At 39.0% G+C, this 13034-nt stretch overlaps 1 protein-coding gene across 1 annotated transcript; it reads right to left on the reverse strand.

Moving 5' to 3' along the window:
- Positions 1–842: 842 nt before the first annotated feature.
- LOC121610485 (syndecan-3-like) lies at positions 843–12052 on the reverse strand. Its single transcript, XM_041942619.1, has 5 exons — positions 11817–12052; positions 6283–6400; positions 4841–5064; positions 4136–4439; positions 843–3866 (listed from the first exon to the last, which is right to left on the reverse strand). The coding sequence occupies exons 1-5, from the start codon at positions 11874–11876 to the stop codon at positions 3703–3705; spliced, it is 870 nt and encodes a 289-aa protein (XP_041798553.1). The 5' UTR covers positions 11877–12052; the 3' UTR covers positions 843–3702.
- Positions 12053–13034: the final 982 nt, after the last annotated feature.

Genomic DNA, 13034 nt, shown 5'->3' on the forward strand with positions numbered 1-13034 from the left:
TTTTTTTTTCCTGGCACTTACATTTGTTAGAGGATGTTTCTTGAGGTTGGGAGGAAATGTTTTTCTGTGCTACTGTGCAAGAGCACAGTGGAACAAAGGCAACAACTCAGTGCATTTACCTACAGCTGACCTCTCAGTGCAAGCACATTTAACATGTCCAGGGTCCAGTCAGAGCTTTCATCTATCGACCCTGTGAATTTCTGTAGAATGATTACAGGACTTGTTAAAAGAATCTGCTCATAGTTTTGCCTTTTTTTTCACATAGTGAATACACAACACTAGCAACAAAACACAAGTTTATGGTAACACAGAGGTTCTAAAATACTATGTGGAAACATAGAATTAATGCCTGAGTGGTCAATAAGCACACAGTGTGTGTGTGTGTGTGTGTGTGTGTGTGTGTCAGAGAAAGACAGAAAAGAGCGATGACAGGAGAAAAAGGTCAGTAAAAGGGTAATGTGGTTGAACATTTGCATGCATGCTGTTGAGTGAATACGTCTGTCTTGTGCTGGCTGTGGATGTGTGTGTATGAGAGTGAAGAAGGAATGTGTGCACTTATATTTAGACCAATCCCAAAAGCCAAAAAATGACAAACAGCCAGTTTTTGAATCGCTTTAAAGCCATATCTTTTATTCAGTAGTGAACCTCATAAGATACACTATTTCAGCAACACAGTTCTCTCTTGGTTACCTTGTGTGCTTATGTCACCATTTTATCACTAATTTGAATTTTGATTGCTCCATTGTGTCTGTGTTTTTTTGTTAAAATAAAGGCTTCAGTCAATTCATATTCAACTTTGATTAACATTAAAAAATTAAAGCTGCAACATATTTACAAAGAACTGACTACTTAATCCTTTATTAAATGCATTCATGTGAAAAAAGGCATTTAAAAAAGCGACAACTGATAATGAAATTGAATTGAACCAAGGCTTGTCAAACACGCTAAAATCATAAATATATAACAAATTGAGCAGTAGGCACAAAGAGGCTTTGACCATGAGTAAATACTGACAATACCAATTTATCACTGACATATTAACCTGGATTATAGTCTAAGCAAGTATAAATTAATGCACATAAATTATTGTATCATCAACATACTGTATAAACTTACAGAGATCCTAGAAGAGAAAGGTTATTGTGTGTCATCACCTGCTGGATTGCCAGCAAGTGCTAACCCGTTGTCTTAACCCTCTATGGGTATGGTTTATGTCAGACAATTCTCAGACATTTCCACTAGTATGGACAACAGAAATGTGAGTTTTTCCCAGTTGCAGTTCTGTACAACATGAAGGTCAATTCATGACACTAATCCTGTAAAAGTGCTGTAAATGAATGTATACCATGTATCGTGAGGCACTGAGGATTTAAGTGTCCAACAAATATCACGTTACCAACAGTAAATCACAGTGGGTTAGAGATAAAATAGTCCTGTTTATTCCAGCCATAGTGAATAGGTAGTTTGCATTTCATTTATTCAGATAAAATAGAAAAGCTTTGAAACAGTCTTTTCCACTTTGGCAAAGGAATTTATATCATGTAAACTCCATTAAGTAGCCTCAACTAAAGGGCAAAGATAAACATCGGCTCATGCATCAGTGACATCATATGGCCTCATGAAGGGAATCAAACTGTTAACAGACACAAAATCTCCTGCTACAAATGTTGCAACAGATACGGGCAGTGACCCATGACACAGGATTATCTAAAAACAAACAAATACAGCCATTTTCAATCCTATGAGTAAAAGTCTATACCAATTTAACATTTGTTGTGTGACATTAAACTCAAAGTCACAAGTCAGAGCAACAGAACTAAATCAGAAACCAATTTCAATAAGAGTGTGTGGGTAGAATGCAGGTCTACTCTCAGTTTAACCACCTCTCTTTGTATATCCACTATTGATCCATCTGCTGGTTTAAAAAAAAAAGTATCTGACCTTTTCATAAAGACTGTAAAGTCAACAATAGAGTTGGTAGAGTTGGTTCAAGACATATCTCCAATTTCAATAAGAGGCTGATGTGAAAAATATTGTTCTTTGACACATAATAAGCATTAGGCAGCTGGTTAAAACTCATCAGAGACTAGACATAGGGCAAATACCCCAAATATTCACTAAAATATATATATATATATATATTTAACAGGGTGTATACAAGTGAAATAATGCACAATCGAAAGGGAATACCAGCCTGTCGTTGTTGCTGTTAACTGCATCCTCTAAAAGTCTCTAAAAAGGTCTAATGCTTCTTTGGTTGGCTGGTTGAGGTAAAGACTGCTTATGAGGAAACATGTTTACAACCTGACATGCTTACACTCAGATGAACATTGTAATTAATTAAAAACAACGTGAGAAAATTCTATATTTGGGATAATCTAGTCAGTAACATGGCTTATCACAGTTGAGACAGTTGCATTTTTAATTCTCTAACCCTGCTGTGTGAATAAGCCCTGACTTTATGAATTGTCAGAAACACGAAATGCTGTCACTGTCCCTTTAAGGTCAAACCTGCTATTGTAGTCGTATACAGTTGACAGTTAGAAAGGAATGTTCTTTGGCTGTCGTCAGAAAGCCTTGGTCACTTCTACGGTTTCTGAATTATAGTCATTAGCCTTGGCTCTACCTTAGCAATCCTGTCCCACATGCTTGCTGCACTCAGTCACCGAATAAAAAAGCCCTGAAAATATTACTAATGTTGGACTGATGCAAGGTTGAGGATGTTTCACCTACTGAAGGCTACCACTGTACGAATACAATGACTGAATTTTCCTTTAAAAAATGGCTTATGGAAATATAATCTCTAAACATCAAAACACAATGAAAATGCTACTAAAATAACTTTTCCAAAAGACAAATAAAGCACATTTATATTTGGTCAGTTCTATAAGTGTAAAATATCTATGAGAAAACAACAAAAAATATGTACCTGCAGAGTTACAAAATCTTTCATATCAATACTGGACAGCATATGAAAATATATTCATTCCTCACAACAACAAAAAAAGTCTTCAATTCAGCAAAGAAAGCGCACAGAAAATGAAATGTAACAATGAAAAACAAACAGATCAAATTTGACCTCAAACAAAGGCAAAAGAGTTAAAATTTTTGTAGGTCTTTTGTAATACTAATCCCATATGTGGTACCGTTTCTATTAACAGCATTCAAAATGTGTGTGAACTTCTCTGATGTTGTTCAGCTGAGCTGGGACAGTTTAGGCAGTAGCTCTGCTAAATGGGACAATCGATTTGTCTGTAACGAAGAACAAAGTCCAGCCCAGTGTGGTTCAGCTTAGATGTGGGTCTAAAGGCACAGTGTTCTTTGAAGCTGACTGCTTTCTAGACTAGTTCTAGACCAGTTGTGATCCATCATAATACTCTAGAAACGATTCCACCCTTAAAACTAAGATGTGTATTTATCGCCCTCACTAGAACAGAATGATAGGAATGTATTCTAATAGTCTTATTTGTTCTCTTATGACCTTGTCTTCAGAACACTGAACATATATAGAGATGTGAGAGGGTGGCAGAGGAAGAAGGTAGGAAAAGGTAAAAGAAAAGCTGGAAGGAGCACTGCAGGAAAACAGAGGTGCTTGACTTCAAACTTCACACTCAAAGAGGAATCGTCTTTAGTTGTTTGTAGATCCATTCTCAATCCTGACTGGGAGGAGACAGATTCCATTTAAAGTCCCTATTGCTCAGTTTAGGCATAGAACTCCTTGGTAGGCGCTTTGTGATAAGCTGTTGTGGAAAGTTTGGTGTCTCCCAGGTCATAGCTACCTTCGTCCTTCTTCTTCATACGGTAGGCGAGGAGGAGGAGGAGGAAAACAGCGCATAGAAATCCAACCACTCCACATGCTATCACGGCTGGAGAGGGCATAAGGAAACATTAAAATGCATATTGTGTCCCACACTTCCTCCAAATGCATTCATCATTAAAAAAATCTAAATCTTGATATTCTAACATTGTAAAACAACCTGTTTGCAAATTGTACAACTCAAAAAATGTATGCCTTATCACAAAAACTGTTTAGTCGTCATGCTGTTAATTGTCAAAATCTCAGTGAATTACCCACTAAATCAGCCACGTGAAGACAATAAAGATGCAGTAAAGCCTAGTGGAAATCTGTCCTTACCTGCCAGCACTTCCGTCCTCTCCCACAAGTTCTCAGAGGTCACCTCTTCGGGAGGGTCGATCTCATATCGTCTGCTGCCTCGGCCATCTTTGGCGAGAATTTCATTTTCAGCCTCCTTCATCTGGACTTCTTCTTCAGGCTGTTTGGGTGTCGACACGTCCCACCTATCCAGACTGTTGTCCTTGTTGGTATCTTTGGTCACGCTGATGTCTACACCGAATGTGGTTGTGGTAGTTTCACTGGGAGGCGCGCTGGTGGAGCTGAGAGTGGTGCTCGGTGTGAACGAATCAGTTTTACCTGGTACCTGGAGGAATAAATGCATTAGTTAAGCTCTTCTCAAAGTTTTATGATCACATGTTGCAGAAGTAAGAACACATATTTCCTTGCAGTCTCACTTTATAACAACTCTCACTTCACTATACGTCGAAATGCATATAACAGATGTTCTTGAGGGTTTTGGTTCATACAGAAGATGCTGGAAATCATAAGTGGAATTGGATGCAAGTCTGTAAATCATGTCCAAAGAAATTTCTTGACAGTATACGAACCGTTATCGTATGCATCATATGTATATATGCATATATATATGCATTTGTAATATGTGCTTGGACAGTATATTACTAGTTGTTTATCTTGGGACCTAAGTCATAAAGATTTTCTTACTCTGAGATCAGGGTTTGTATAAAAGGAAAAGCAATATTCTACCTCCTTATCCCTGCTGTCCCCATCAGAGAATATGAATGGAGTTTTCTTGGTGTCCTTCACTGTGGTTGGTGGAGCCTGGCTGGTTGCTGCTGTGGTTGGTGGGTTGTGAGGAGAGTCTGCTGTTGGCTGTGGTTGATTTGGAACCATTTCTTTGGAGACTGTGGTCCTGGAGAAGTTGAGGAACCTCAGGAGTCTCTCCTCTTGATCTGTCAAGTCGGTGAAAGCTGAGACAGAGGAAACAATCACCACAAGTTTTGACTGATTTCTGACAGAAACGGTTCACAAATGATCAGAAATCGTGATGATTTTGGACACAGTTTTGGCACTGAGTCCTTGTGTGCAAAGAAAACCTACTATCTCCAGTTTTATTGATGTTGATTTTTTTCAGGCAAACTGAAGGATTAAATGTTTACGTGAGTTTATGGGTTAAGGAAATTCTCCTCGTTAAATAAATTATTTAGATATCTATCGTTACAAAGCTAAAAAGTGGGCAGCCTTCTCATCTCACAAAAAGTCAACATTCTTGGGAGATACATGGTTTTTGTAGGACAGTGATGTAATGGTAAATGCGCTCTCGGGGAGTTGCTGTAATTAACAAGTTCTTTTAACATGCAGGAGGAACGCAATCTGTGACTTTTATGACTTACTGGAATTTACAGAACCACATTTGAGTTTATATTGGGATCCCACTCAATGTTCTGACTGAACTAAATGTTTCAACACATTACTCACTGTGGGCATGAGGGTGAGTCACAGAAAATGAAGGCAGGGAGTAATCTGACATCTGTGCGCCTCCAATAAAACCTCACCTGGTTAACTCCATGTCACCTCAGGACAAACATCTGGCACACTGTGAGTGAGTGCTTCTGTGTCTGAACATACGAGCACGTGCGTCGACAGTACGTCTATGACTCATTTGCCTGACATGCATAACTGAGGGGATAGGTAGTAGAGTAGGAAAGAAACCCTGAGGTGAGGACACCGTTCGTAAAACTAACTGCCTTTAAGGGCTGTTGAAGGTATTGATCAGAAAAATAAAAATGAAAAAGTGCAGAAGATTCATTAAAAGTTGTATCCATTTTACTCAACAAAAATCACAATGTATTTGTGAACCCTACATTTATGTATTTTCTAAAACTGCTAAAACAAAGAATGTGAAGTCCAACAAAATGTCTTAATCTGTATTTTTGTCGTTTTCTTTATTATTCATTTACTTTTTCTTTTTATTTCTTTTTAGTTTTACTATAATCTATCTTAATGTATTTACTATATTCAACTTTCAGTGTATAAATGTTTGTGTCTAACAATAACAATATTAATAATAATAATATTAATAATAATAATAATAATAATAATAATGTGACGCTGCAGCCAAAATTATTTCCATTAAATACACATCATAAAGCAAAACAATTACAAAACAAAGACAGCGGTCTCCTTACCATAGTCTCCAGATCCAGAGCCTGAGCCGCCCTCTTCTCCATCTTCATCATCTATAGGGAGGTCACCTGATGTTTGTCCCTCTAGGTACAGGTCATCTGCCATGGAAGAGACAAAAAGCTGGAAGAGAAAAAAACACAGATGATATTATCATTCAAGCAGGAGATAAATGCTAACAAATATAGAAACAGAGGCATATAAATCTCCTTTGTTCACACTTGTAGCATTCCTTCCACTAATCAAAAACATGTGAACATCTCTACAGTTTGGGAGTAAGACAATACCTCTCAACACCAATGACCTACGCTGGCCAAATACGAGTGTTCACTGGTGTCTGTGGGTTTGAGTACAGTGTGTACTGCATCCATACTGTAGCATGAACAGTAAATGGATGCTGATTTCTTGTTCATTCCATATGCTCCACAGAGCCAGACAGCAGCGATCTAGTGTGTTTATGAGGAAGAGGGAGAGATACAGCAGCTTCAAAGACAAGCGGACACACACAAACTGTGTTTCATATTATATAAGATTGTAGCTCAGGAAAACCTCCCACTAACTCAAGACAAAACGCAAGGGAGTGTGATGAAAAGCAAAACCCTACTTTGTCTGATCATCGGAAGCTCAGTCTGACAACAGTAACAAGGCTTCAGCCAAAGAGATGAGGTACTTAAATAGATTCTAATGAATGTTATTCATTAGTTTGTTGAAATATGACTGGCTCTACGGTATGTTCAAAACAGAATAAAACATATTATGGTAATGTAAAAAAAAAAGGCAGACTAGAAAAACAGATGAATCAAAGACAGCGACCTGACAATGAGTCTGAAATTCATAAAGAGAGGAAAAGCTCAGCAGATGTTGGTAGTATGAAAGCGAGACAGACACACACACACAGACATGGATGAATATGGCCCATTGAGACCTGAAGTATGTCTGGTATGTATACTATGCTTCTGCTAACACAGGTGCTGAGAGAGGGAGAAAGGAGAGAGACTGCAGAAAGGAAGGCAAGGAGAGACAGGGACAGTACTGTATGTTTCCCATAAAACAGGTGCTGGTGACATAGGAGAAGATGGGTGAGGAGGTGCATCGCTCGAACTTTTAGTGCAATAATTATTCACGCTTGAAGGAAGTAAAGGTATAAGCCCTTTCTTAAGGCGTGGGTCTTCTCATGCCAATACCAGCCTTTCCTTTGGCAGTATAATGGCAATGATGCAACAAGTCGTGTTGATGGTAACTGCTTCGTATTTGTGTATTCATTCTATAACTGCAGACGAACGCACTCATTTCCTTCGTGACTTCTGAGATATTTGATTTTTATTGGAGCTGACTGAGATGTGACAAGAGGAAAACCAGATGTTGTGTTCGCATTATGGTCAAAATGGCCAAAGAGAAAACCGTTAACATCCATTTCAAAAGACAGCAGAGTCTCATAATGCCAGGGCTGACTAAAATAGCAGAAGGGGCTCTCGCATTCTTGCTGTCTTCAACCAGGGATTACAAAAGCAGATGGTGTGCTTGTCAAAATGGAACACATGGAGACACTTAGCATGCGTACAAATGTGATGTTCATAATATCTTGCCAGTATGTTTTGCTCATACACTGTCTAAACTTTTTTGTGTGGATGACCAGGGAGTTTAAAGCTGAGAGCTCACAGCTCCAGGTTGGACATCACTGATGTTGCTTGTCTGGACTCTTTGATAGCTTTGAAACAGAGCAGCTCGTGCTCATGTCTAGAGCTCCAATGATAAATCCATTATTTGTCAACTATTAAATTCATCGCCAACTATTTGGATAACTGATTAATCGGTTTGAGTTATTTTCTAAGAATAAACCTAAATGTGAATATTTTCTGGTTTCATGCCTCCTCTGTGACGGCAAACTGAATATGTTTGGGTTGTGGATAAAAACAAGACATTTGAGGACGTAATTTTAGGCGCTGTGAAATACTCATTAACATTTCTTACAATTTTCTGACATTAAATAGACCAAACAACTAATCGATGAATAGAGAAAATAATTGACAAATGAGTCATCAATGAAAAGAAGCGTTAGTTGCAACCCTACTCATGACTATACTGATGAAAGTGTCCCAGTGAAGGGGGCACACACAATTTCCATATTGGAAAATGAGCTGGATTCCCTTTTAAGACCACAACAACTACTGTGACCTCCAGAACACACCCAACCTCCCCCATGTATATCTGCTTTAAACAAAATCCCTCACAGTGAGGTCGGGCTTGGCTATATGGTTAAAATCATTATCTCCATCAATAAGGATATTCCGACATCAGTAAATATGACAATATGGCAGACATATGCACAATCGCACAACAGTCACACATAGGTTTTCATGATAGTCTCAAAGTCTATAATGATCATATTGATGCTAATTGGATTACTGCCATAGCCATACTGTGATATAAGCATGCGTAGAAGGGCTGCAGCTAACAATTATTTTTGTATTGATTCATCCTATGATTTTTTTTATTTCTAATTAATCACTTAGTTAATAAAATGACGTGAAATGGTGACAAATACCCAGGTGATGTCTCCAAATTTCTTGCCATGTCTAACAGTCCAGGACTCAAACACATTCAACTGATTATTTGACTGAATGTTTCAACTCAAGCGTTCTCAAAGACATGTTCAGACAATGTAACGTGCAAAATGAAACACAAAGACATTATATGAGAGAGAGATATATCACTTTCTCTGTCCATCCCCCCTGCTGGGAAGAAGTTATGCATTAGTGTTTACTGAAAGACTTGAATTGAGTCACTTAGAGGTTACATACATCTGGAAAACATACATATGTACATAGCTCTCTCACACACACATGCACACAGGCTGTATATAACCATCTGGTATCCTGGTGCTTTGTCCAAGTGAAGACAGTTTTCTGGAAACAGCCCGATCGCAGTGATAAAACACTACAGACATGCGACAGGGAAGCTGCATGAGTGCATTATCAAACCTTGTAATGAACAAACACGTATTTTTTTTTGTGTCCGCTGGATTGAAAGTTATTACAGTGAAATATTTCCCTGATGAGCTGGAAGTCAATGATAATGAGAGAGCAGTTGGGCCAAGAGGAAGGTTGTGTAACAGCCACATGTACACAGCAGAGCTGTCATCACCATCTAAACAGCAGCAGCACACAACGCTGCGTTCGAGGGGGTGTCTGTTTGACCAAGGCTACGAGTCATAAAATGTCTGACCCCTCAATGTCAGATGTGTCCGTTTAGTTGTCTAACAGCAGTTACAGTCTCCAAAGGCTTCACAAAGCCTATATTATTTGACAATAAAAGAAACAGGAAAACTGGGGTACATTGGAGTAGTTTTGAACAGACTTTGGTAGGATTGTATACAAAGATTGTTTTTCCCAAATTCCTAAGTGGGACATCAGGGACACAATACCTTCTTTTGTCCTAGCCATTGATGATGACACCATTAAGTGAGATATGTATCAAAGTTATTTGAAGCTGCTGACCCCAAACTAAAGGCTCACAGCATTTGGCTAAAGATAAGATTTTTATCAGTTAAGAGGCTTAAAATGTTAGAGCTCTGTGGTAGAGCAAAGAGCTGTATGAGAGAGAGTCCCCTCACCACCAATGTGTGGTGAAAACCTCACTGGTATTTCAGAGTGGGAAAAAAAGTTAGCTCTGGTTTTCCAGGTCTAGTTGGACATATTTGACAAAGGTTTAAAAATCCCTCAATGACATGAGAGTCAGATATACAGTCTTTCTTTCATATACAGAACTACTTTGTGACCAATACCACGCTACTGTTAAACTGAGAGCACATGAGACCTCAGGAAGAGCCCACTGTACACCAATTCTCCACAGCTAATGATTTCAAACTACTATTTTTCCATTTATGGATTATCATTTCATATGTTCCTTTTGTTTTATCAATCTTTTTCAGAAGCACTGTGAACATAATCATTAACAATAATGAGAGCAGGTGCCTCAAACTCGTCCTCCTACCTACTCTGGAAAACTGTGTGTATCCCACGCAGTTCCGTGCTTGTCTGGACTGGCCCAGCAGGACTCACTCTGAGTCATCCACCCAGAGAATGACACCACTACCGGCTCACAAAGTGTCACAGGAGAGAGAGCCTGTTTCAACGTTCATTTTCAGATGAACATCACTCACTGACTAACCAGCAATTCTATAGCCACACTCAGAGAAAGAGACAGTTTCGATATAAGTCGTAAACCAATACGCCCAGCAATTTAGGACTGGAGTCTGTAGATTAGTGGCATGAAGTCAAGGGGAATCAAAGCATGTGTAGAGCAGAGTATGACACGCATTACAAGATGATAAAACAGCAAGTTTAGCGGATAAAAAGCAGTTTTCCAGTAATCACATGATGTTCTCAGATTAAAACTCAAGGGGCCTTAAGTGGGAAAGAAATTACATTAAACTGTAATCACTTCCTCTCCATCTCCACAACTCTTCCAATATTTGGCCAATGTTTACTGCCTTGTCAGTTCCTGCTACACATATCCAGAACGATAGTCTCGGGTTTCTGCTCTCTCCCTTTCACAATATACAGTCCATAAATCACGACTATCATGCATTTCTGGAGAGGTGGTGAAGTTCGCTGGCCTAGCGTTTGGGACTATTACAATAAATCATACAACAGGGTTATTTTTGCCCTTGTGACAATGTACAGAGCTCTGCTTAAGCCTGTCATTTCCAGGTGTTTTCCATCTTTACAACACACACACACACACACACACACACACACACACACACACACACACAGTGTGATGTTTAGGGAGAGAGTTGTCAGGTTTGTTACCTGTCAAGTCAGGCAGAAGGACGTTGCCCTTCTGAGCATTTTATCCCACTTAAATGTTCTTCAATTAAATTCTTTAATTTAATTAATTTCTCATTTCTCATGACATTTTGAGACCTGACCTCCAGCCCTGTGTGGGTGAGATACGAAGGTCAATGGTTACATGTCAACGCTGTGAGCTAACGTTGGAGGCTGAACAGACTTCGGCCCTGTGTGAACTTGACACCAAGTGGACGCCTGAACTTGGCTCGAAAACGCAGTCTGTGGGTGAATATCAGTAAAGCAGCATTAGCCAACACAATAACTTATCTCCAAAGTAAATACTGTTGGTTCCGGGAAGATAACGTTGGCTTATGCTAAACAAACAGCCGTGCTTATTTTCATGTTGATAATTTTTAACACAGACTTTACATAAAATGTCCAGGTGGACTAATTGGGGGAAGTGTGCTAACAAAGCAAACATAGTGAAAAGCTGGGACATGACATGTAGGGCATTTAAAACTGGGATTTTAAACGGAGGCTGGATGGGAAACACAAACCGAAAAAAACTGAAGAAAGTCAAACGTTATGGAATGTTGCCTTTTCTAAACGTCTAATCTTAACGGCTAATAAGTACCCTTTCTCGGGGGAAAATAGAGACACAAAAGTCGACATTATCGATTCAAATAAGATTTAGGCTTCATAAACCGTTCGATATTTTACATGAAAGAGCAATTAAAGATACTCACTTTTTCACTGATAATCCCAGTCGCCAGCCCGACGAGGAACAACAACCGCAGATTCCTCATCTTAACTTCCAGAAAGAAACGGCAGTTGTAAAGAAAAATAGAAATGTATTGAGAAAAATAAAGTCAACTCTATGTACTCAAAAGCAAAATTGTGTTGTTCCGCTTATTCCTCGACACGTTTTAGGCTACTTTGTTAAATCTCAGCACTTCTGTGGTCGGCTCCTGGTCGCGTTGTGATGTGGAGTTCCTCTGGAAAAGTTGTTTGGACGGGCTATAGCGTGGCTCCGCCGTGACGCCAGCACGCCGTGACGTTCGCTGACGGAAGTAAATGGCTGGCAGCACGTCTCCATGGAGACACACATACAGTGGCACGCACTGTACAGTGGGAGAGCTGCGTATGAAGAAACAGAGATGGACTAATTTTAGTAATTTAAAGGCACAATTTATTCTTTGGTCAAATCAAATAATGAGCAGGTGAACTAAACCCTTAAAAGCAGCTCTTTACTTGCCTATTACCGTAGGTCGGTAAGTAAGCACATTGGGAATTCCCATCAAGTTGTTGGATTATTGTAGGCTGCATGAAAAATATCAGCCAACACTGCTCTGAAAATGATGGTGTCAATTCTCATTTTGGTGGCTAAACATACTATTTTATGGACACCTCTGTGATGAGGAAACAAAAACTAACCCTGCTGTACCACAAGTTACAACAACTTCTCTAAAAGAAACAATACAGCTTCCCGGAACACCAAAGAAACCTGTTAAACGAGTCCATTTTGATAAAATACGCAAAGTACTGTAATAGCTCAGGTAGACATCATGCCGTTTCTACATACAAACGGCATTTAATTTGTTTTCTTAAATAAAGAGAAATAAATATTTTGGTTTCCTATACTGCTTGTACTGTACTTACGTTATAAGTGACATGAGCTGCCACTAAAGCGTCAGTTAATTAACTGAATTCTTAACTGTAGTTGTGACACCCTCTAGTGGACGAGAATGGTTATGACAGGATGACAGTCAGACCTGACACATGGAACTGAAATATTAAAAACAAGAAATCGTTCAACTTTTTTGATATATTTGCATCAAAATGATTTATCATGAAGACGGCTCCCGCTCTCTTCAAGGACTTTTGGGCACAAAATATTCCACATCTAGCAGATAAATTGGCACTTTGCTTTGCCGTTTTTGCTGTCTTCTCGAAACTTCCATCAA

This window comes from Chelmon rostratus, chromosome 8 (genome assembly GCF_017976325.1).
Source record: "Chelmon rostratus isolate fCheRos1 chromosome 8, fCheRos1.pri, whole genome shotgun sequence".
Classification (NCBI taxonomy): Eukaryota; Metazoa; Chordata; class Actinopteri; order Chaetodontiformes; family Chaetodontidae; genus Chelmon; species Chelmon rostratus.